This window comes from Plectropomus leopardus, chromosome 10, assembly GCF_008729295.1.
Source record: "Plectropomus leopardus isolate mb chromosome 10, YSFRI_Pleo_2.0, whole genome shotgun sequence".
Lineage (NCBI taxonomy): Eukaryota > Metazoa > Chordata > Actinopteri > Perciformes > Serranidae > Plectropomus > Plectropomus leopardus.
The window spans coordinates 19867144-19894136 of NC_056472.1; the positions used below are offsets into that span (position 1 = coordinate 19867144).

The 26993-nt window shown below is 38.5% G+C and overlaps 1 protein-coding gene across 1 annotated transcript in view; it reads right to left on the reverse strand.

The window, feature by feature from the left end:
* Nucleotides 1-26993, reverse strand: part of LOC121949433 (glypican-6-like) — a 116353-nt gene that overhangs the window by 33754 nt on the left and 55606 nt on the right. Inside the window, exons 5-6 of the mRNA XM_042495118.1 lie at nt 3030-3160; nt 2229-2372 (exon numbers count right to left, since the gene is read on the reverse strand). Coding sequence (XP_042351052.1) covers nt 2229-2372; nt 3030-3160 — 275 coding nt within the window. The remainder of the gene's footprint in view (nt 1-2228; nt 2373-3029; nt 3161-26993) is intronic.

Consider the following 26993-nt stretch of genomic DNA (forward strand, 5'->3'; position numbering starts at 1 on the left):
ACCTGCTCAGCACCAAACAGCAGGCAGACAAGTTAACAACTAGCTGGTGAATAACGTGGAACATTCAGCAGCGAAGAAAAAAGATATTTTCTCGAGATCGAAAACAGAGCGAAGAGCAGAGAGAATATTTGTCAAGTTTCCTGAACCGTAACTCCAAATGAATGCTAATGCTGCTCTGTTTTGATTTTCTCCTGACACCTGACTGCGGCTGAAATGATGGATGTGAACCGGGCCGAGCAAAAAAGACAAAACAAGCATTTTCTTTTTCTTTTCATAAACCAAACAACCCCCCATTACAGCGTATTACAGAAATGTCACGATTTGCAGCTTCCTGCGGCCACAATGATCAGCACGGATCCCTCCAGCACACGGATGTTGATAATAGAAATGAGCTCCTCAGGTACACTGGTCTAGTTATTGCATGTTAAAAATAAGCTCCTGTCACTGAGCTCCATCTTGTGAGATTCTCCAAGCAGGCTAATTGCCCAGTTATTCATGAGCAGTCTGGAGCCCCCACTTCACTGTACCATTACAGCAGATGCTGGTTTCAACACTCCCCCACCGACTCTTCACAGCTCTCCCCTCTGCCAGTTCTGACGGAGCGGGTCACCCGCTGATTGGTTGGCTTCCTCGAGGAGCCGACTCTATTAGCTATGGCAATGAGGGTCTTGGACTGGGATGTGTCTAGAATAGATGTGTTAGACGAAGGTCCATGTTGGATCTCGAGAGAGGAATCCTCACTAGCTGAGGACACAGTGGCATTTGTTCAAAAATCCCTGTGGTGTTTTCAACTCAACTGTAAAATGCCATGTTTATCAGCTTATAACTTTTAAGATATAATACACCATTATAAAGGTCTAAATAGTTTCTGCAGCAGATCCTCTAATAAATTAGAGAGAAATGCTCCTTCATAGCAATTTCAATGAGTCTAGGTGACACTGACTCCCACGTGAGATGGAAATGAGTCTATGACTGACACTCAGCACACCAAGTGCTGCATACCACTGGGATTTACAGGTCACAGTGCTTGTTTGCTATAAACATCTTACGCGTATGACACAACGCTATGCATCCACGACCACACAATATTAAGATGTCATCACAATGCATGAAACAGTTTCGAAGTTCCAGCAAAAAAAAAAAAATACTGAAATGAGTGAAAAAATGTTGAACCTTACACTGTGTTGCATCGCATTCCAAACAATCCTCTGGTTCGCAGCATAAAGGCAGGGAAACAGAAAGTCTTAATTAATTCAGTGTAGGTGGAAGAAATCGTTGACGGACATACAAAGCTTAAAAAGGCAACTGCTGTATGTAAGACATCAAAAATGTGTGGAGAATGAATTAGATTGTGCAAAAAAACATAATTAGCATGGAATAAAACAAATAACTCATTTATAGTGGTGGGATTCCAAGACCCAAATGGTAGAAAAAAACGTTGCTTTTCTAATGATGCATTCATTAACTACATAACCTATTATTAACCTGACACTAGCTCTGAGACATTTGATTTAGCATGTTTTAAACAATGTGGGCGAGACTGCCTTTCCACTGAACTGAATTAATAAATCTGCTGCTTTTCAAAGGTCAATGATGCAAAAATATTTGTTTTTTTTCTGGTTTCTAGTAACAGCAACATAACTGCACTACAATTTGAAAAGATTTACTTTGAAAAGGGCTAGAGGGGAGAAAGGAAGGGCACTGTGGCTGCAAAGGTAATCCATGATGAGAACTGTCTCTCAGCTGAATTGGTCTGTCAGCTCCGTGTTAACCTTTACCCTGATGCAGCAGTTTAGGTTTCAAGGTTGTTTGAGATGGAAATCCATGTATCAAGATCCAATCCAACAAACATACAGCTAATCTGATGGAAAATAAAGGTGTGCTTTACAGCAAACAATTGATATGGTCAGCCTAACAAAATCTATCCATCTCCTCTTTCATCCCTCTCTTTTCTGTTTGCCAAGCACACAGAGATGAGAAGGGCACCGAGCGCGGCACACCACACCTTCCACTGCCCTCTTGGGGTAAAGCTGTTGATTCGTTAACAAACACAAATCGATAGAGGGGCCTGAATGGAGGACAAGTACAAAGAATTAATTTCCGGCTCCAGGGGCTTACGACGGCAAATCACCAGCTTTAATCAACAGTGTCAAGTCAGAAAGACAAATGATGTTTACACTGAAGCACTGTCTCGCCTGAAAACAGCAGCATTGGCTATGTCTCCTTACCAGTCTGTCTAGGCTTGTGCCAGCTGCAGTGGTAGGCCGCTCCTCGGGGCTGTATGGCCTGAAGCGAGCGTTGAACACATCCGAAACACCACGGGTAGACCTAGTCATTCCTGCGGGTTTTGGCTGGCCACAGCCTTGGAAAACCTGCAATTACAAAAACATGGGCACCCAATTGTCAGGGGGTTTAAATTACTTGGGAAGCGGAAAATAGGAAGGACATGCTGTTTTGTTAAGGTTTTGTGAAGCTTTCACCCCACATTACCAACGTGACAGTGCTTTTCGTCAAGTTGAGCTAACCACGTTGATAGGTGATTCAACTAGGAGCTGTGACCAATGCTATTTAAGATGACAGAGTTAAGTTTTTACGGGCTTTGGGGAAAATACCACATATACTTAAACCATAAACTAAACAGCATCTGTTGCATGGGAAAGCCAACAGAGCATTTAGCTTTGAATGAGAACAGGCATCCAAAACTGCGTAGGCTGAAAAAATTCTTCACAACCACCTACATTTTTTTTTCTTTCTGACTACAATTTTGTGGGCAAAGAAAAATGCAGTAAAACACAGGAAACACATTAACTACTGTTAGTTGAACTAAGATTATCTGACCAAATTGAAACATATAATTCAAATTCAAGAACTAAACTTGGACATAATTAGAATGTGTTGTTCTGCACACCTTAGACACAACCCAGTGTAACTTAAAGAAAGCTCCCCCCGTAGTTTTGCTTCAAGTTGGACCTGAACAGCCTGTCTGAGGTGTTACTTTGTTGCGTGGGGGATAAACCTAATTGACATACCCTGTAGGAGACCTGGGCACTGTTATCTTGCATATTCATGATGGCCTCTGAAATCTTGACATCAATAGGCTCCATGACAGATTCAATGTTGAAAGGTCCCTCCAGCCTCTGTGCCACCAGCAGCAAAGCATCTGTCAAAACAGTGGTAAAAAAGGTGGGGTGTGGAGGGAGGGAGGAGAGAGGCACACAGACATTCAGTTACAGAAACACTTTTCTCTGGTATTGCAGTGGTCCAGTATTTCAGCCTTTTCTCCAGATAAAGACCTTTCATATACAACTTACTTGAAACAGCAAATACATTTTTGAGTGAAATGTAATGCCAAACAAAGTAGGTTTTATTAACGTAATAATGAAATGTTGCTAATTAACATTCCCAACCCTATCGCCAGAAAATTTTTTTACTATTGTTCATTTTTGCAAAACGGAGACACATTACATTTGTGCATTATTTTGGATATGCTATACTTTATGTGTCTTAATAATACTGTGTTGAAGGTGTTTTTTGGTTATGCTTCATTATGGTTTGGAGATTATGTTGTGGCTTAAATACCATTGTTTAATGGTACAAAATCTGAGGGGTGAAGAGTCAGTGAAAAACACCAAGGTTTGGTGGCTAAAACGGCACTGGAAAACATCAAGATGTTTTGTTGAAAACACAAAGGTTCACAGGCTCAAATGCAACTAATAGACCGTGCAATGTCTCAGTGAAAAACACCCTGGTTTGTTGCCACATACAACGCTGGGAAACGTTGTAATGTGTGGGTAAAAAGACTCAGGTTCGGTACTACAACCACCGGTGGAAACTGAATGAAAAGTTAGACAAAAATCAACCAGTGTTGCTAGTTTTGAAAAGTGGTCTGCACTGGTCTACAGCTTGGCAGGCATCTCGTCAAGCTGCGATGAGCCACTGTAAGCACCTTAGTTTAGTAAAAAATAAGTAAATAAATAAATAAAAGGGGAAAAAGCACTTAGGTTCAGTAAAAAAAAAAAAAAACAAAACAAATGGACAAAAACAGGAAGTTTAATTAAAAAAAAGGAGAGACAAAAAAATTCTAGGTTTGGGGAAAAAAAACGGTTCGGTAAAAAAACACCCAGCACCAGTCGAAGTGCCTCAGAGAGTTGCCACAAAACAAACAGTGTTGTGAGTTTTTGAGCAGAGGTGTCAGTGCCACAAACACCAGTAGACACACCACAGAATCCCACCAAAAACACAACCAGTGTTGTCAGCTTTGACCAGTGTTGTGTAGTTTGACAGGAATATCACCTAGATGAACTGTAAATGCAAAAATGTTGGTATTGAACAAAATGTTCACTGACAACAAATTTCACTTGTTTTCCACACTTCCAGCAATCTTGCATTACACTATCCATTCATAGCACTTCTGTTGCCTAAACCCAACCACGAACAAGAGGCTAGAAGCAAAACACGCAATCTGGTGTCATGCAATTTATGCCCGACATCCACCCCGACCACCTCCTTGCGGATTCAATGCAGAACATAAATGTAGTGTTTCATTAACCAAAAGTAACATTGTCTCTGAACATAATCCAGGGAGGGATTATGTAATCACCACAAAGTAATTATAAATGCAATTTAGTAATATACAGACTTTAATTCTAGGAGACAGAGTTGAGTACTCAACTACAAAAATAACCTTCAACATAGCAATTATTCTAATGTTACTTTTAAACACTCCATACAGTGATCTCAGTCTACTTGGGAAATGATTGCAGTGGAATGTAACTGACATCTTAGCGTTTTATGTGGTCCTGTTCATACCGTATGTTTAGTTTAGTGACACATTCCTGTCATGTTTGATGCAACAGGGTCAAATATTAGCATTACTTAAGAGACCTCAGTGCCTTACAACTCTTAAATTAGTTTAAATTCTTTATTTTCATTGCACAGATTACAGTCACTGAGACAACAAAATGCAATTTAGCATCTAACTAGAAGTGCATTTAGACTGATGTACTTATGTATGGTGGTAAAATATACAATTAAAAGTAAGGGGTTGGAATGCATAGATATAAGATATTTACAGTATAAACAGTATGTGCAGCAGTGGACTGTAGTTTAAATATGTATGGGAAGAGCATAAAGAAGTACATGTCAGTGTATGTGCCTAAAATAAAAATAAAAGAAACTACAAATAAAAAAGAAACAAGCATATTCACAGGTTTGATTACACATTTATAAGTTCAATGCACATTTGGAAACATAATCATAAAACACAAGCAAAAGGGAATCCACTCACATACCTGGATTCATTAATGTTGTGTTGTAGCCCAGTTTAGTTGTGTGCATTTGCAGTGTTTCTATATTTGCTTGTGTTTTTCTGTATTCAAAGTGCTTTCCAAACTGCAACTTATTAGTTGTCAAAGTGGTGTGAATATTCTTCTACATTTGTTTCTGTTTTCTCACATTGCTCGTGTTTTCGTAAGTTGCAGGGTGTCAGGCTCTGTCAGCTCAAACACAAGAGTGAAAAAGGAAACAGGTTGACTACACAGACACCAAATCAAATAGCATGTAAATTTCCATATTACATCCTTTTATTTGAATTTTGTGAAATGATGAAATGCTATACCTACCTAATCTGTATGAAAACGATTGGTTGATCTAAAAAAGATCAATAATTTGCTTAATATGGTTTTCCCACATAAAGAAAAAAAATGAGAACTCTGAAGCAGATCTGCTTTTTTTCCCTCATTGAGAAAGGGGTACTTTTGAATGTCAGATTTTAGGTGCACATACATCTCTTCTTTCAGAGGAGAAATGTGAAAACACCTCTCTAGTGACAAATTTCAAACATGTACAAGTCAGTTTTTTTGAGTGGGACTTTGAGTGTTTTTCACTGAAAAAAAAGACCAAAGTTGGTTCTAGGTTCTCAAATGTGAAGATCTTCTGGTTTATGTATAGGAAATAACTTAGGGGGGTTGACTTTATGTTGGCAACTTGAAGACACCTGGTGAATTGTGATGGGTGTTTTCACAATTTTTTAACATTAACTAGACTTAATAACCCTCAAAAATTAAAATAGTTGTTAGCTTTGTGGTCATTGTTTTTCCAGAGGTCATAGCTTCAAACAGCAAACCACTGTATCTTGCCTTTTGATTACTACACAGTATTGTCAATTATCTCCAACTCATCACAGTCCACCAACACACACTTACGGAGCATGAATGCTTCTTGGGGCAAATTCAATTTTTATGTAGATCAACTCAATCAAGTCAACAAAATGTTGTTATGCTGCATGCAACAAATAGCGCTGATGAGTCAGTGATTTAATAAAACTTTTGAAAGCCAAGCATTTATTTACATGCATGGTGGGCAATGAATATTATAAGGTCAATTGCTCATTAATATCCTTGTGTGGACACAAGCCAGAAGGCCTCGTTGAATATGAGACACTTCTCATTACCATCTCCACAGGGTCCATTTGTTTTCACCCCATTCTATTAACAACTCTGATGATTTTTAAAGCTGGAGTTACCACCTTCTGGTTATATGCCTCTGCCTCTTGTTGCCATGATGGTTGACAATGTTTCAAATAGATGCTGCAGCAAAGAAGATACAAATTCTAAAATGTGGATGCTTCACACACATCTTTAACCGGAAACCAGAAAATCTATACAATCACCAGTTTTAGGATAAGTGTCACCAATTCAGGATCTGACCAAATGTCTTCCTTTCTGTTTCTGAGTTGTGACAATGAATAATAGCCAAAAAAGTGTTTTTGCAGAACATTATGATGTCACAGTGAGGCTGACATTTGAACTTTTAGATATAAAAAAACATCTCTTTATCATTTTAATCCAATTGATATTTGTGTGAAAATAGGTCGTAATTAGCCGATGAATTTGTGAGTTATTGCCAACAACATGTAATGTAAGGTCACAGTGACTTTGACCTTTTACCACCAAATTCGAATCAGTTCATTCTTGAGTCCAAGTCAGTGTTTGAGCCAAATTTAAGGAATTTCCCTCAGGGCCTTCTGGAAATATCGTATTTCACAAAAATGAGACAGATGCAGGGTCATAGTGAACTTTGACCACCAAAATGTAATCAGTTCATCACAGAGTCCACGTGAATGTTCATGCCAAGATTTAAGAAATTCTCTCAAGGTGTTCTTTAGATATCACATTCTCGTGAATGAGATGGATGCAAGGTCACAGTAATTTTGACCTTAAACAATTAAAATCTAATCTGTTCATTGTTGAGTCCAAGTGGACATTTTGCCATATGTAATGCTCTCTGGGTGCTAGCCCTCACAAGAATGGGATGGTTGTGAGGTAACAGTGACCTTTGACATTCAAAATCTAATCAGTTCATCTCTGAGTTCAGGTGTATGTCTATGCCAAATTTGACTAAATTCCCTTCAGGTCTCCTTGAAAAATTGCATTCAAAGGATGAGACAGATGTGAGGTCACAGTGACCTTTGGCATCCAAAATGAAATAAGTTCATCTTGCGACCAAGTGGATGTTTGTGCCAAATTTAAGGAAATTACCTCATGGATTTATAGGATATCACTAAATGAAAATGGGACAGATGGAGGGACGAACAACTCAAAGACATAATGCCTCTAGCCATGATGGTCAATGGCTTGGAGATATAAAGACATGTTGCACTGAAAAAGTCAGCTGCGATGGTACAGATCACAGAAGCTCAAAGTAGATAGGAAACAGCTGTTGCCCTTTAAAGGTTAAGTATGTTAATTGATATTGCCATGAAACAGAAACAGTGCTAAAGTGCTCTCAAGCCCACTGGGTTTAAACACTAATGTGCCACAGTTTCTGTAATGGCAGTTCTGCATTTGAATGGCGTACTATGGGGAGTTGGACATCACAAAACCACTAACTCATAAGTGAGCGAGTCCCAGATCTGGAGACAGTACTTAAGTAGTCTGTCAGGAAAGGTTTCTCCATCCATAGACCTCCCAGGACAAGACCTCACCAGCAGGCTGTCATAATGACTCTATAATTACGTCCTCACTAAAGAAGGTCATCCTGTCATTTGGAGACAGGAGAAACAATGGCCTCTGACGTAATGCTTGTCACCGTCTTAACAGTTCATTTAATCTGCACATAAATGTAGTAGCCGTTCTCTGAAGAATATCTAACATGTGTATTTTCTCAAACTGTGAAGACAGATGATATTCCAGAGAATGGACCAAAAAGCAGTGACTGAAACTGTGCAAAAAAAAAAGTTTAAAATATATATTATACTGTATATATATATATATATATATATATATATAAAAGGACCTTTCTTGGGAAAGAAAGACTCTAAACGAAAGGAAGCCAAATAGTTATTGGGCATGAAGGACATAAAAATGGTGCATTAAAAAAAAAAGACAACAAATTCCAGTTCTTTGATAACAGCCCTGTCCAGCTTTTCATTCTTGTGGGACCTGAGATCACTAATGGCTGAAGAAAAGAGCCGAGAAACATTAGCGCTGCTCTGGCTCGATTTCCTTTCCAATTATGTCAAAGTCTGAGCCTTTGAAGAGCTCTTCTGTTTGTTAACATAGAAAAATCTAATAGCTTGTGATCCTTGCAGAGATTTTAATATACAGACTTCATCTGTGCCAAATGGTTTCCTGCAGTAGCACTTCAAGCAAACTACTGTGCAACCATATGGTCTAAGTGTAGATGACACCTGTGCCAGCACAAAAATCAAAGAATAGAAAATTAAGATTTGCTACTACATGCCTATTGATCATCTTCTGTACATATATTTTTTTTTTTATGCTAAGCTGCAATTAAGGCCGAACACTTTCTTTGTCTTGTTGTATTCCTTGAAAATAATTTGAACTTGGCATTGCCACAAAGCCTGCCGTTAAATCTGATTACAATGTAAATTCATTCAACTGCCTCAGGTACATCTGCTCACTTGATAACAAACACACACATAAAAAAAAAAAAAACAACAACTCAATTCAAGTGTAAGCTTGAAAACTGTCAAGTGCAAATACTGAAAATTTAGGTCAAGGGAGCCAACTGGGAACAACTCATATTTCATAATAAGAGAAAAGAAGAGTGCCTCAAGCATCAGAGACGATGGAAACCATGGTGACTTATCTGCAACTTATCAGATGGGCTTGACAAACAGAGAGAGCCGGGAACTTTGTCTTCATACATAACTGAGGGATAGCAGACAGGGAGCGACAGGAACAGAGAGAGAGAGGGAGAGAGAGATAGAGAGAGAGAGAAAGAGAGATAGACAGGAAGGGGGAGCAGGAGGATGAGGAGTGCTGCTGACTGGGTTGAGTCAGGCCACGGTATGGCTTTGTCCCAGAGGAAGGGCTCCTGCACCGCATGTGGAAAAACTCTACCTACATGGAGAATTAATGACCATCATTTATGAAGAGTGCATGAAGTCCAGTCCGCTGTGGCATGGCTGCCACGTTCAGCCAAATTTTCTCTGCATCACTTTTGCAGTCCCAGATAGGCCACTGGCCAGCCGGAGGAAATCTTTTTATCATCACAACACAGCCATGCAAATAGACATATCTCGTCCCGTTCTGAGCTGAGGGTTTTAGGAACTGAGACTGTGCCTGGATATAAAGACGCCACACCATGAAATCACAGCGCGATCCAAATATTTTGTTTCATATCTGAGGTTAATGTTTCAGTTTGTAATGTGAAACATGCTTATTTGCTCTGTCTTGCTAAACAGCTAAAAAAAAAATCGGAGGAGGTAATATTACTCTGGGCTCTGGCTCTTTATCGAGATTGATGTCCACTTAAATTCAGGCTATGTCAGCCAGCGGCAACCTCCAGCAGACAAGGACAAATAAGGAAAGTGAACAGGCCCATCTATGGCTCTTTGCCTGTAAAGAGCTTCACAGAATGAAAAATGGCTCTAGTGTAATTTGGATTCTACAACACATAGCTCATCTGTGCTTCAGTCAACCAACTAATAGTGCTATATGAAACGGTATAAAAATGGAAGAGAAAAAAAATGCATGTTGTTCACTGGTCACACTTTGTCCTGATCAAAAAAGTCCTTGAACAGACACGTATGTTCACAGATGCACACATTTCCACAGGATGGTGAAAATAACTGTTCACTTTGAAAGTATTAATAGTAATAAAACATAGATGACACACAGACCATCGAGAATGATTTTTTTTGCCAAACCTTAACCTCAGCTTTTTCAAAGTGCTAATTTCTTCTTTTATGTAAATATAAAAAAAACATCTCCAATAGAGGCTGAATTTTTTCCATGGCTACCACAGACAACTGGTGTTTATTCTTGTCTTCCTTGTCAACCTCCAGTGACTTGATAAGGACAACATACTGTATACTAAAACATCCTCTGCTGAAACAAGAATCATAAAGGGCTTGCCATGATGCAGAGAATCAGCTTCATCCTGACAAGGCCACTCAGCTCTGCCGTGGGGAATGGCCAACATACTAATGAATATCGAGAGATCCCCATTAAAAACATCTTTCTCTGTTGTTCCTTACAACCTAAACACCCACAAACAGACTGCATGTTGGAAAATAATGAGAATCCTGGAAAGGTGTTGCCCAGGAGCCTACAGAATGCAACTTATTAATGGAAATGCAATTTGGTGAGTTGAAAGCAGTGTTAGTTGGCTTGAACAAAGACCTGCCTTTTTTTCCTGCTCTGTGGATGGTGATGCTACAAATGTTGGTTATTCCATATTTTTTCTTGTAGCAGGTCAAAGTTTTCCCTTTTCATGTGTAATATCTCAACATCTTCTAGTTCTACGTTTATGTTTTCAAGGCAACAAGTCCTTTTTTTAAAATCCACAGTACAATAAAAAGAGTTACGCACAGAAACCTTGCACACTGAGTCCTCTGCATTTTATTGTTGTAATAATTGCGAAAATTTGCAACACGGGACACAATGAAAAAAACACATTCCCAACTTTGTTTCTCTTGGCTGGAGTTACCACTGGTGATCCCCACTCTCTGTCGATGTCTTACATTTAGCACCGTTGCTACCTGAAGGGGCTGAGCTGTCCCTTCTCTCTGTCTCCACACTTGCTGTCTCTCTCTTATCTGTCTATGTGCACTCTTCATCCTCCATGACAGCCTCCTCATCGTCACCATCATCCATCTAAATAATATCATCTGACCTGTTGAAAGTAGGCTATCTGAGTAAATAATACTGTGCACCCTCTTCCTATCTCTTGTTGCTGTTGCATGTGTCCCACATGTTACACCACACTGTCTTTACTGCTTCTTGGTCAAACAATTATTTAAAGGCTTTTGTAAGAAGCAAAAAAGAAAAACAAAAAAGGCAGAAAATCCAACCTGCATCACACACTCATCATCATTGTTTTTCCATTATACCAGTACAGATCTGTAATGGAGTGATAACAGCCCTCAAATACAATGCAACGCTAATAATATAAAAGCCATATACGGGAGCAGCACGGATACCGTACCGCACTGCTAATGAAACTAAACAGCATAATCCAATAATGAGCCATTCGCAGGCAGATCGTGTTGCTAATGGGCTTGGAGATGCCATGGAATTGCAGTCTATGGATGCTGACAGAAATGTTTCAACTATTTGCCCACAAATATGTTGAAGAAATCCTTCCCCCCAGTCATGACCCTTTCTCTCACTTGTAAAATCAACATGTTACAGGGCGGCACCACCACAAAACTCACATGTGGACAGGCTCAACAGCGAATACAATGAAGCAGCTCAGAGCAAAGACAATGTTAGGCCTGGCTGCTCATTAATACACCACAGAGAATAATTCCCCTCTCTTCACAAATTTTCTCTCTTTCTGCAGATTCATAATTGCACAGGTGGGAAGTGAGTCTGTAATTAGATCCACTCAAGCACATCTTCATGTAACTGTGAGTGATTAGGCAAGCAAAGAACTATAAAACAGAATGGAAATTTATGTTGTCACTACAGATGCCTTAGCACATAAAACAGAGCAAAAGCACAACGCTCACCCGGTGCTGCTTTGCAAAGGAGCATAATATGCTCCACAATATTTGTCTGAAATCTTTAGACAAATGATGTAAAAGCGTGGCACAGGCTGGGTCTACGCTGCCAGAAATAACTCCCGTGAGTAGAACACACGTTCACACGTTCACTGTTTCTTCACAGCTAGATGCATTAATGGAAGGCTTTGAGCTTATTAACGGTCACTACATTAGAGATGTACCACAAAAAGAGCACTTCTAAAAATAGTCTATATCTTATTTAAGGATGATTTAACATAATTTTAGCATCAATAGCACCATTTCAAAATTGTGTCAAGGTAAACAGTCTTACTTTTTCATACATTCACTATATTTGCAGTGAGAGCTGAAGATATGGTAAGCGGTTTGCATGGTTTTCACATTTGATCTTGAACATGTATGAAGAAAACTACATGGGTTTTTTTTTTCTCACCAAGAATCAGACCAAACCAAGCTACATAATGAATGCAACACTGCAAGTTTGATGCCTGGCAATGTCTTCACTGCAAGAACTAAATACCAAACTAAGCAGGATAATCTCAAAGTTAAAAAAAATCTAGGGCTGTACTAATCAGATCTGGTTGTTCAATACTAATATTCAACGATTCAGTTTTCCATACACAGTCTGAAACTTTAAAGACATTAAGTGTGGCAGCAATATCCACGTAATTTAGTAAACAAGCTGACGGCATCAATAACGGGTCGTAAATGTGCATTTTTTGCTGATACCAAACAAAAGCCAGACATCATATTAACTTTCTGTGAGTTGCAAATTCATTGGTTCACCTTACAGTGCGGTTTCTCTCTCTGTGCCGCTGCCTGCATGTCTACAGCTGCAAAGAGTAGCATGAATTTAAAGAGCACTCATTACGCGGCAAAATCTGGGTACCAAAATGTCCTCTTGACTTTTTTCAAGTCATTTTAATAACTCAACTGTCTTAGATTAGCACATTTAAGTAAAAAGCCTCCAAAGTTTCAGTTTTATACAGGGTAGTATTTTAAAATATTGATTCATCAATATAATTCTGAATATTCAAAACTGTTTCAGTACTCATTTTCTGGAAAGTTGCAGCCAGACAGCTTCTGCAAACACTGAGCTGAAAATCAGTATAAAGCTCTGTAAAGCTGAGGGGGATGCAGATTCAAGTGAATATTCTCTGTGGTTCATCACTAGGAAGGTTCACCCCTTTGAAACTATCATGTTTCTACATTATAATTTGATACATTATTATTATAAAAAGAAAATATTATAGATGCTTTAAGAAAAAACTGTACCTAATTGTAGAGATTTTTTGGAAAAAGTAGGCCTCATTTTAAGAGGACACAGCTTCTGTATGATGGAACTCCTATTCATTGGGAAGCAGAAGTAATGTCTGATATAAAGGTATTATATCCTAAATTGCACGGAACTGGAACAATAATCCAGATTCAAGCACATTTATCTACAATTTCTGAAATTCCAATATTGTAGATTATTTAGATAGTTGATATTTAAAAAAAAGAAAAGACTAAAGCAAATTTTATAGTTTGTAAAGGAAGATCTTTTGAATTGCATTTTCCATTTGCCCATGGGTGGTGAAACAAGCCACACAGATTAGACAGTGCAAACAACCATTATAAATCCATTTAACTCCAAAGGTGTGGGTGAAATGGCTTTTAGGCACCGCTGTTCTAAACCACTGCTGTTCAAAAGCAACTACCCTCTGAATGGAAATTCAGACCTCACACAGAAGAGAAAAAAACATGAATAGAACAAAGACCGCAGCTAAAACGCAGGTGACACTAATTTTCTTTTGGCATTACATCACAGATTGGACCCCAAACAGGGTGAAGACAATGACGGCAAGCCATATGACTCTACATATTCAATTAAACTCCATTCCTTTAGCTGTGGGTGTTGCAACTTTGAAGAGCTGAAATTCCAACTCAATATGAAGACCTGTGGCTGAATTTTGCTGCTTGTGAGTGTTCAAGCTCTCTGATTTCAAATCCACCGTAGCTCTGATTGCACAATCAGGTGTGTTATTAGATGCTCATCAGATGCAAGGCGGCTTTCTGTCTCCCTTTTACTTGGAGGTCGTCTAATAAATCCTCCTTGATGCAGAATGCAGGATGAGCAGAGCACAGAGGCTCATCAAGAAATCGGTAGACAATCATAGAAATGAGTGACAAGGTGCTCGACAATAGTTATTTTTAAATAAAGGCAGAGTAAGTGAGAATGTAGTCAGTATAACCCATTATTTCAGAAGAAAATAACAGGTTTTACTTTTGAGACAAATTACTTCACAGCAATAAAGGTTCTGTATGCAACATTCAGAACATTAATATAGCAGCAAACAACTAACTGTCATGTAGGCAGATTTAGCGGTGTCCTGTGCGAAGAATGAAGTCACACTCCCTCCCTGTGTGTTTTGTACTTGGAGCTTCTCTGTGTTTTGTTGTGATAAGCTGATCCGGCCGTGCGTGCATGTGTGAATCCCGCTGGCTCACTCATCGCTGCGTTGCCTGCGTTTATACAGCAGTTAGCGCTGAGTGTGGGACGGCGTTGTTAAAGAGGCACACTGTCCACCTTCCGGTTACCCCAAAGTTAACACTGTTGCTTATGACGGCGCTGCTGCTGTTGTTTAGCGCCATTTTGGGAGTTAGAATCATTAGCTGCAGGCTCAGCCACGACCATATTGGGAGCCACGTGTGGACAGTTCATCTCTAAATTTCACACCAAGCCCATTTGAGATTTTTTGCATACAAAATCTGGTAGAGCTGAAAAATTTAGTTAATTAACCAATTAGTGGATTGATACAAGAAGAATGTCATAACTGTTGGTAACTGATAACTTTTCTCTAAATTGAAGTTTAAGATTTCATGGTTTTGGGCTCTCATATGTGTAGATTTAACATTCTTTTTCCCAAATAATCTTAATCAGTTCGATATATTTTTATATATGTATTATAGGTTTTGACTGTTAGTTTGACAAACAAGCTATATTAAGGTGTCATTTTGAAATATGGGTAACTATAATACCATTTGTCACTGTTTTCAATTTGTACAATCAATCTATCAATGGAGAAAATAATTACATATTAATGTGTGAGTAATAACAATCGATTGCTGAAATATGACAGTTAAGGGGGCCTTTATTCTGCACTGAGTATTTTTTCAATGCAGGATTTTTACTTGTAAGGGAGTATTTTGCAGTGTGGGTGTATTTTTTACAACATAAAGGATCTTCATACTCCACTACTGATTATGTATTATTACATCTGCTGTCGCAGGTCCATCTGTGGCTGTCACTGCGCACAGAGACTCAAGCCTGCAACTGCAGCTCCACTCGCACAGTCACATTGCACAGGTACCAAATAGAGCTAAGTTTTATCTCTTTGTTTGCACTTGCTCTTTCACTCGCCCACTCATGTGCTCTCTGTCTCTCTCTTCCTTTGTCAGATCAGTTGGAGAGTTGGTTAAATCTATTTTAAACATTAATAACACTGAATTAAATGCCTCTGCTTAATAGAAACGCCTGTTCACTAAAACCAAGCATTATCTGAGCCACATTAAGCCCTGGTCTGGGGGAGGGTCGCTAAGCCAGGTTGGGTGATGTGCTTTGACCTATTCAGATCGGCTGCCAACGCATGTTTAACTCGCATCACTGTGTGGGAGTGAAAGGAGTATTAGCTTGCCTTAATTATGGTAAAGTGTAAAGGTGTGAAATATATTCAGTGTTGCTGAATTCATGTGGGTAAAAGCACAAAAATCAAAACCCTTCAGCATCCTTGTGTGCAGAAAATGTTTTGGTCTATTTGTGTGGTCTGACTTTGAGCCATAGGCTGTCCACTCACAGTGTGTTAGGGAAGGTTTTTCCACTCAATATTTTATTCATGAGGAATTTCTCACAAAGTAGAGGATATGTTGCTGGGCTGAATTTTCATAAACAGTGAGGTTGTGGCTGGCTCCGGTTACCAAGTGAAACAAATCACCTAATTAAAAAGAAACGAGCAGATAGAATCGATGCAGATCGCTTCCAATGTGGTGACATGCCTCTCCGGGGAGAACAGTAACAGCGTGTAAACACCAATGCAACAAGACTGCAAAAAAAAAAAAAAAAAAAAAAACAACCCTCAAGCAGTTCACTTAAGACTGACTTTAAACCAATCACAAGTCTCACTGTGGATATTGTGAGGGTGCCGGAGGAAAAGCTCCATCACAGGTGTCAACTACCTGTCAACGCAAAAAAATGATAATGACACGAGGGGTGTAAACTGCAGTGGACAATATTCATCACCGCGGCATGTGACTGAGACTCAAACGACTTGAGAGGAAGAAGACATTTGTGCAGACAGCCTGATAAATAACATCAAACGATGGTTAAAAACAGCCTGCTTCAGAACATATCTTCAACAAAAAGAATACCCAACCGGAAGAGTTTTTAAACAACACAAAGTAAACACAGTCAAAGTGATCATCTTAAAACAGATATCCAGTGATTTATGCAGTAATGCTCCATATATCCCAGAGGACTCGGCGTGTGGGTCCCGATTATGTTCAGTGTGGAGCTTTCAGGTGCGCTGAACAGACTGACAGCTGTTCATCAGGCGCTCCATGCTTCAGCTAATTTGTGTAATTAAAATCTAATCCCACTCTTAATCTCATTAAATTGTACATGTTATGGTTTTGTTTTTGTTGTTGTTGTTATTTTAGATCATGTTTATAATGATGAGCAATATTTATTACAAATTAATTCCGAGATCACATTCAGGTATTTGCCATTTTGAATGCATACAATATAGGGCTTAAAAAGCACTCTGTAATTAGCATCTGGTTCCATAATTAATGCCATGAGCAAGTCTTGTCTTTCGTAGCAAAATGAGGAGAGGTCAGCAAGGATTTGTCCTCCAGTGGGAACAAATGGATTAGAGACTGACTACTCAGCAGAGCCCATTTAATCTACTGTATGATTTATTCAGATTTGATTTATTCAGTGTAACATTAAGGAAGAAACACACATTTCAGAGGGACATCCTGGCTCTGTTTAGCTTGTAGGTATCATTTTAGTTGCTGCATGAACAAATATTTAGTAACACTACCGAACAAAAGTGTTTCGTGTTTCATACTAATAATGAGATGACCCTCTGGAACTAAAGATATATTAGTTCCAGGAACAGCATCTTTTAAAAAAATAAACCACAATGTCAATGTGAGACAATCTTTAAATTAAGATGGGCCTTGTGGAGCACACAGTCAGCTCATGCGTAGGAAGACATTTCTTGGTCAGATCTTACTTGCTTGTCTAATTAATGTCTCGCTCAGGGACGAGCAAAACAAGCTCATGCACAAGGACATTTGAGCTAAGGTTGTTAGTGGACAGTTAAAAGCGTAAGCAGAGCGAACGCAAGGGCAGAGGGTGCGAATGCGCCAGGGCCCACGCTCAGGGAGGCTCCCTGCAGAGCCTCTTATAGCCGAGTTCAAGAAATATCCGCCTCTGTGTTAACACTAATCCAGCACAAAAATGACAATTAACAAGCCACCATTTTCTGAACAGACACATTAGCAACACTGACATAAAGCAAACTTAAATGTCCAGTATTAAGCATAAAGGCAAATGTGGGCAGTCAATGCAACATTTTAGTACAAAGCCTTGTTTTGATCCACTCCGCTTTGCGATTTGTGTTTTTAATCGCTGTAAAATGGAGAGAAAGCACAAATCAGATGTATACAAGCGCAAGGAGCAAACGAGTAAGAAAAGTTAAATTGCATTTTGTGCTTCTCTTACATCTTTACTTCCCATCCTTTCAACACAACCATGACATGATATGTTCTTTAAAAAATGTGTTGACCTGTTTGGATGATTTCCTTCTATGGAGGAAAACACAAACAGACTTCATTAAACTACACCACATTTAGCAGGGTGTAGTGTTTAAAACAATGAGTTACATAGTAACATACATACATTTATCAAATATATCCTTTTCTCTGACTTATGTTTTCACTTTGTGTTGATAGTCATGTCAAATGTATATTTTTAAATGCATTACAATGTGTAGACTGTCATGTTAAATGTATGTTTTAGATTAGCTGTGAACCAGTGCACAGCTAATGGAGATCCTAACAATTAAACAAATAAATTAAAAAAAAATTAGTGGGTGAAACATCCATAATGATTCCCCCTCCTTAAATTTTGTTATGAAGAAATAAGTCAGAAAGTAAGATTTATCTGCAATAACTGTGAGCTGCATCTCACTGCCTGCCTACTCTGTATTTGAATAGGCCTGGTATAGTGTTGTGGCTCTCCATGTCTATTATATGTTATATTTATGTTATTCACTTTTAACAAGAACATGATACTGAGACCATGCACCTGGCTGACAGGTGCTCAGCACCATTGCCAACAGACAGCGACAGCAGTAGTGTTTAACTGTTAATCACTGGATGTAAATAGAGCTTACTGTTCTTAGTGCTCAAACACACCACTGACAACCTGTTTTATTCAGAACAAACCTGTCTGTCAAAGTGGCTCTATTGTGGAGCTGCAACAACTGGTTGATTCAAAGGTTGGTTTTTTTTTGGCCTAAAATTTATTGGCAACTATTTTGATTATCAAATAATCTTTTTAGTAATTTATTAGGCAAAAAGAGCCAAACCTTTGCTGGTTTCAAGCTTGATAAATGTGAGAATTTGAAGCCTTTTATTTGTCATGATAATCAGCGGAATAGCTTTGGATTTTTGGACTACTGGTCAAAGAAACCCACACATTTGAAGACAGCAAATTGGGCTCCGGAGAATAAGACCTGGCACTTTTTACTGTTTTCTTCAATTTTACTGCCGAAATGATAAATTGATTAATCAGGAAAATAATGGGCAAGTAAATTGTTGACTGTATTTTTTCTTAGACAGGCTTGCTTGTTTCAATAAGCAACACCTTGTGTTTATGGAAAAGACATGTCAGCTGTTTTACCGTTATGAATTTAAAAATGCGTTTATCAGAAGGGCCTCATGGGAACACACCAGCCGCTCTGTGAGTCTGGCACAAACCCTGCTTAGACAAATCTTCTTCACCAAGATGCATGTTCACACTGTATGTCACATGAATACAAATACAGACTATTGATGTGATGTAAAGTCGTTCCACACCAAGCACAGATTTTTTTCTGAAAAATTTGTGAAGAAATCTATAAAAAACTGATTTTGTGGGTTCATATAAATGCTTGCACACTGCTGCTTAACATTTGAGTAGGAGAAAAATATTCAGTCTGACCTTGATTTCAGCAGATTTCTTCCTGAAAAAATACATTTTACAAATGAACTCCTTTGCTCCAACTGATGTCATACTTGCAGGTCACAGCTAGCGTAAATGGAGGAGCATTTTATTCATTTCTGCTTGCAATTGTTAACATGATACGTATTTGATTCAAATTTGGAGTCAGATTAGTTTTTGCATTGTGTAGTTAACATACCCCCTTTAGAAATTCTCTGTCTGGACTGTTTTTTGAAGAGAGGAAACTCTTTGTTTTCTTTACAAAAATGGAAAATGGCAACAAGGATAATTGGCCCGAGTTGGGGAAAATTCAAACACAGATTTTTTTCCATATTCCCACACCCCATTTTCACATTGCACAGGTGAGAAACAGCTTTTAGGATGCAAAGTGTTCCATCATTTATTATACACTGGTCTTAACAACGATTAAATCATTTCAACTGAAGTGGACCATCAAATCAGAACATCCAAAAATTAGCAAATTGAGCCAGTTATTTTTTTTTCACTATGAAAGTTCAGCAGAAAATGACAAATCAATTCGTAGGCATTTTGAAACATTTCACAGGTTGGAGGAGTATATATATCAGTGCGGCTGCTTTTCAAACACACATCTGTGTAGGTAGTCTATTCAGTGTCACACATTCACAATATGGATAAAGGGAGGTGAGGCCTTGGTTACAGTGAACTGGTGTACTTGTTTTTGTTCATGTTCTGTCACAATTTGCAATTCATTTAATCAGAAGCTGTTATTTCCTGCAAGTGGAGTCGTTCAGTGATGTGTTGCAGAGAAAAATCGCTGCTATCATGAGCACAGCCTCTAGGTTTAAAGGATTTCTCACTCTTTGGTTGGATTAGTTTTCACCTCCCCAATATCTCCTCTGGTCATTGGAGCAGTAATATGATGTAGGTCTGAATGGATGCTACAGGAATCTAGATGAATATCTGAGCTTCATGTCTGTACCGGCTCTGTGTCATGAATCGGTGTTTCTCCTCATTTCTCTATGAGCCCTTGAACCGAAGCTCCTTACTTTTCCTCAGTGAGCTGATGTAACCCCTTTTTTAGTTGATCGCACCATTTATATAACAGCTGTCATGTCTGATTAATAATCATTTACTGTTAAGAAGGAGATGGCACGTTTGTATAGTAAGATTCATATCAGCATCATCTGTATGTCATAACACATTAAACTAATCTGTCTGTGCTGAACATGACAGAGACTTCCTGACAATTTAACACCAGGATCCAAGTCAATACCTTTTTAGGGGGGTTAGATCTTCGGATAATTGAAGATCTTTCATCCTATAATGAGCATGAAATGTCAAGGCCAAAATATATAGAACGGGCATTTTATCTGCACTGAGGAACAATAATCCAATTGACAAGAGCCCTGATGAAGACAAAATGAACGCTGCTCCACAATTCATAACAGGAATGAAAAATCGTCAAATTCAAGTAAAGCCGTGTTTGAATTGTATTCCTTATTAGTGGGGTGAATGTAGAAACTTTTTAGTTTCTACTGAAATACACGCGGTCAGTCAGTAAGCACGCAGCGATCTATATTGTGGACTTTTAATGCTAACTGTAATATATTAGTAGAGACACAGAGTGTGTCATGGTGGTTTTAAATGGATGGATGGAGATTAAAACTGGAGTGTGGAACTTTTCTCTCCCCTTCTTTAACAGTGAAAGTAATTACACAAACAAGAGACTTATATAAAGATGGACAATGCGTCTCCACTCCCTGTACAAAAATAGTGCCAAAATATCCCCCAAAATATCCTTGTGCCTCTGGTGTCATTTGGAGTAGAGTTTGGATCGTAGCAGGGCCATTGATCATATGCACACCAAATGGCAGACATAGCTGTCAATCATGATGTAAAACTTATTTTTATAGCATCAAAAACTATAAAAAAAAAAAAACCCAAAACCTTTCAGAAAAACAAACTCCTGAATATACATCTAACAACTACCAAAAATGACAGAACACATCTTTGCATAAGAAATGAGTTTGACGTATACTTTTGAGTTTTTAGTTTGGCTCATGTCTTCTCCACAACATGGAGGTGGCAGGCTTAATGAACTACACTTCAGTATCAGAAGCAAACATCAGAATCAGACACAAAGCATTGAGCAAACAAAACACAAAAGCAGTGTCGAACAGAAAAAAACGAACATAAAGTCAATCAATCTATCTCTTCCCTGTTTTTGCTCTAGCTGGTTTAGCTGGTATAACCAGCAACTATGCTGGAAACTTACCACAAGCCTACAAGATGCTTTATTAAGGCCAGAAAAGTTCTGCTGATATGCAGTGTGAGCTAAATAAGAGTTCAGTAGAAATTTTCTCAGAATTATTCTACATTCAAAAATGTATTATATACCATAAAGTCAATCCATTCTCACTCTGATATCATCACATGGTGACGGTCGAGCAGTGACCGTCCACGTCAGCTTATAACATGTAAGGTATCGCTGCCACATCAAGCTTTGACATTTCAAGTTCGGAGTGAGAACAGGTTTCATAACCACGTAATATTAAAGAGTGTGAGTGCACTTATAGGGCGGGCCGGCGGGGAGGTGGATGGGCTACACAAACAACCGACTTTCTTGAGGGAGTCTGGAGTTCGCGTGTGGATATGTATGCGTGTGTATTTATGTCCAGAGTTCGTGTCCTTTGTGTGTGTGTGTGTCTGTGTCTGTCCGGAGTTCATGTCCCATGTGTGTGTGTGTGTGTGTGTTTTCTACACCTTACCATGTGCCCTCAGTAGCTGTTATGTTTCAAGCAATCTTTATACAGCTAGAAATGTGTATGGATATACTTGGAACTGTCCTTAGTTCAAACCATTGCCGAATAGTCACAGCACCTTTATGATATTCATTTCATTCTTCAAATATGTTTTTAGACCATCAGGCAATTGTTTGAGTTCCAGGCCTGATGTTATAATGTTCAGTGTTATAAGTAAGGTTGTTAACGCCATGCTACATTAGAATAATGCAAAACCACAATAAAGAGCCCACATGAAGCAAAATTACAGCTGAGATGTTTTGATCATCTATTTTAACACAGTAGCCTATAACATCACACACCTTATCAACTTGCAATTATCATATTCAAATAATCAAATAATTCTGTGATCTCACTTTAAAATTCAATGTTTTTGCGGGTCCATGAGCGCAGCATAGCAGACGGAGTTTCCAAGATTTCTTTTTTTTTTTTCCTCTGCAGCAGTTTTCGCACTCTTTGGCAAAGAGTTTGTCACTCTTTGGATAAATAATTAATTGATCAGTAGATCAATTATCTGATCACAGCTGATCAGATCACATCAATGGATGAGAGGAGCAGTTTGCAGACGTTTGTAACTGCAAGCAAAGTTTTAGACCCAGCAGAAAAATGGTTAAGTTTTTGCCGAAACGTCACACATATCGAGGAAATCTAATAAATTTTCATGGGAGCATGCATTTGTGTGTGGACTTTATTTAATCTTTCATATCTATTTTTGCTTGGTCCAGCACCTAGTTTTTATCACTTTTGGATGTGCACGCTGCTTGAACTTTTCTCATCAACTTAATTTTTGTCATTAAAGTATTGCCTATAATTTACCCCCTTTACTGTCATTTCTCATGCTAGAGGCCTGTAGTGGGTCTAACAACAATGTCCAATATTTCCACAGATTCCGTAAGAAACAAACAAACAAAGGCATGCACAAACTGTGCAGATATATTGTGATTCCTTGTGTCAAATGCAGATATATGCATCTCATCCTGCTAGCTGTCAAAAGGCCGTGAGGCAGTGGGCCAACTTACACTATTTATCCACTCTTGTATGCACTTTTATCAACTTCTGACTGAGTTCTTTTGAATTTGAAACAGACATCAAATATCTAATGATGTAGGTTAACTCAACCCACAACACCACACAAATTTCCAACATGACACTTCAAACATGGCACCCTGCGGTTCTTTTAAGGACTTGAAAAAGGAAAAAGCCACATTAAAATCTCCAATGAAACACATCACAATGTCATTAGCACCCACAACTGAGATTCCCATCAAATATAATCCATGAATTGACTGAATTAATCAAGTGTATGTGCACTGTGTATATGATATTCATGTTGTGTTTTCAAAGCTCATGACAAACTCTCTATTATTAGAAATACATAATGTGCTTTTTGGCTAAATATATGTTCATGGTTCATTGTGAGAATGCTCATTTGGATATGAATTGAACTACAAAAAAAAAGGTATTACAAAAGCTGTTGGTGAGGCTTGATAGTCCAAATATCTCTAAATGTTTGCCTAATACTCCCTTATTAAATATAATACTTATAACTGCGTATAGCATTGTAGGATATATATGGTGTTGCTGTTTAACCTAAAGCAGTAATTGTCAGCTTGGTTTGAAATCCTAGAATATCTAAAAGCAGTTGCCAATTTTTGAAATCTTTGGCAGCATATAAATCACTGATAGCCTTTGTGATCTTTTTACTCAACAAACTATCGCTGCATGGTCAAACAGTAAAAGTTGTTCATCCAAACTACAGCGCTGCCCCAGAGTTAACAAACTTCGTTAATGTGTGTTTACACTCAACAACGCCCCCGCTTTTAGAAGAAAGTTCCCCAACAACTTATCCTTTCTCCTTCCACACTGCAGCTGCTCTGCGCTCATTGAACACAGCACATTCAGGCAAACACAGATCATTCAAACAGCTTCGTCTCCACATCGATATTAGTGACTGCTTACATCCCCAGCAAACACCCACAAAATGGGCTTTCGTTCCTGCCTGTCTTACAATGTATAGTCACAGAAATAAACTGCCTGACACATTGGATAGATGTGGTGTACAACTGTTTTATATCATCACTGTAATCTGTTAAAAAGGTTGTTTTCCAGTGTTTTTCAAAACAACAGAGACTGCCCTCACTGATTGCAAGGGCTGCAGCTAATGATTATTTTCATTGTTGATTACTCTGTTGAGTATTATCCCAATTAACTGATTAGTGGTTTGGTCTTTAAAAATGTTAGAAAATGGTGAAAAAGGGAGCTCAGTTCCCCAAAACCAAAGATGACGTTCTCAAATGGCTTATTTTGTACACAAACCAAAGATATTCAGCTTATTTTGATCCAATTTAAGAAGCTGGAATCAGAGAATTTGGACTTTTTTTCCCTCATAAATTGCTCAAAACAATTAATTGATGATCAAATTAGCTGGCAATTACTTTAATAGGTGACTACTGATCAAGTTATTGTCGCAGTTCTACTGATAACAAAATTCAAAACAAAGTGCTCGCTTTAATTTAAGATCATATACTTCCTCCTTTTTAGACATCTCTGTTGTAATCATTGCCGATTCAGTTCGTTCTTCTTTGTCCTACATGTATCATACATACATCTTTAAAGTTCCACTGAGAGATAGTTTTGATAATGACACTGAATCAAATGACTCCGTAATGTGAAAATGTTGGTGGTGCTGCTGATCTAACTGAGAATCAACCCTCCACCCTGAAGCTCTTTGCAGTTTTCACCCTCTATGAGCTGCTCGTTGTTTTGGTTCGCTGGTCCATATGGTCCCAGTGGCTCTCACAAAGACTGGAACAAAACTTTATGCAGCTGCTCCAAGGTCACAAGCTTGCAAAAGCTGGTTGTAAACTACATGCCCAGTGTAAAATGGCAGAGTGCCAAAGACGACGAGGGACTGGTGGGGAGGACCGAACATCAGGCAAACTAAAAAAATAAATAAATAACCCACAAACATGAGGACCAACAAGAGCTAAAAGGGAAATGAACATTGGAGATATTCATCAAGTGCTCGGGATCTGCCAGACAAGTAAGTAGGCGTTTGTTAACACATACGTGATAAGACGATGCAATATGCGGATTCTGGTGCTGTGAGTCTTGAGTCTTAGCCTTAAAGTTACAGTTGGTAACTTTTATAAAAATAACTTTTTGCCATACTAGCTAAAACTTTCAGTGTTAGTTGCAGCGTTAACAGTGGTTCATGAGACAGATAACTTGAAAAAAAATCATGCTCTTCTGCCTCCTCCTTGTGCTCCTAATGGCATTTGAAGGTAGAAGAAGGTAGAAAGTAAAAGGTAGATTTTTTTAGTCATTTTTTAAAGTTTAAAGTTTAAAACAAGTTTAAAAATGAAATTACTATTTGCCCTCGATCTTACAACATCTTTGGAGTTGATGAGTTGATGCTACTATGAAGATTCCCTCCAGTTGCTTGGGCATGTTGCTGATGATGGCATCATACAATTCCTGCAGTAAATTTTTAGAATTTGCATCAGACTCTTGTGTCCATAACACCTTTGGGATGGATGCAAAAAAACGCAAAAAATTGAACCTGTTCCAAAAAAAATAATGAAGGACCAAAGTTTTGGAGTTTTTTTGACACAACGTGAGATGGTGTGTTTTTTTTTAAATGTGCAACAATTTCAGCCAAAAAAACGGACTCAGTGTGCAAAGGCCTTTAGCTTACGTTATGGAACGTAATTCCAAGCAAAATTGAATATGTGAGAAAGGGAATCATTTCAAGGTAGTGTTGCACGGTATACGAATACTAGAAGAGTATCGCAGTACCCAGCTGTTTAAAACGATACAATGCAGCCTTTATCAATACACATACTTTATGAATGACAGCATTTTAAAAAGAGCGGTGTTTCTCCGCTTGCAAAAGTGAAGCTGAGTGTGTGAGTGTGCACTGCTCAGTGCTCTGCTGTTACTCCCTGCAGTCAGAGGGTGTGTGTGGGTGAGTACTATTGCGTGCATACAGAACAACCAACAAGTTCCACACTTGGTTTTACATTATGGAAGGGGTTAAGCCAGTTGTCCTAAATTGTGTTTAACTGGTTACATTTGCATGAACACCAAGGCACGCAGGTTGAGTCAAAAAATTATTAGAACATTTGGCTTTACAAGAAGATAAAAGAGGGGAAATATGAATGCACAAACATGCTTTTTGGTCGACATATTTGGCATTTTTTATCTAATGTCTTCACTTCTAATAAAAATTATGTTTCTTTTTTGGTAAAAATGTGCTATATCATATCTCCTTTCTTAACACTATGTAATGTACATGTTGGGATTACAATGTTTTATGTGGCACAAAGTTGCAAGGAACAAGTAGAGCTCCTTCCTCTGGTTCTTACAGCAGCCTTGTCACATTTTCACTGTCAACACTTTAGTTCAACCCTACAGGATGAGCCTATCTAAATGACAGCAGGAGTCATCTGTGTTAGGCATTCTATGAAATATTTAATAAATATATAAATATTACATTCATGTTTCTACTTTTTGTCTCTGAGCTGAACAAGATCCCATTGAACTCCTCCTCACAAAACTTGACACTCCCCGCAGTGCACTTCTGCCCTATTACGAGTCACCATTTAGCCCAGCAGGAGAGCAGAATCCCATGAATAAAATCTTTTCATGCCAGAAAACGCTGATAGAAGAATGACAAATAAAGCAGCCTCTTATCCCAGGGCCCAATGAGTGTCAATGGAACTGATGTTGTCAAAACATGATAACAAGGCAGCACCAGCCGTAACCTCTCTTAAAATAGAAAGTCAAACTCGACAACATTACACACCTATTTCTGCAATCCTGCAGACTTACAAGGTAAATATTTTGACCTGAGACATATTTTTTTGTTCTGTTTATCATTGATCCAGTTTGAAGAAAAACATTGTGAAATGCCTTACTAGAGGTACATAAAGCCAGCTCACTTGGGGCAAACTAAACACCAAATATA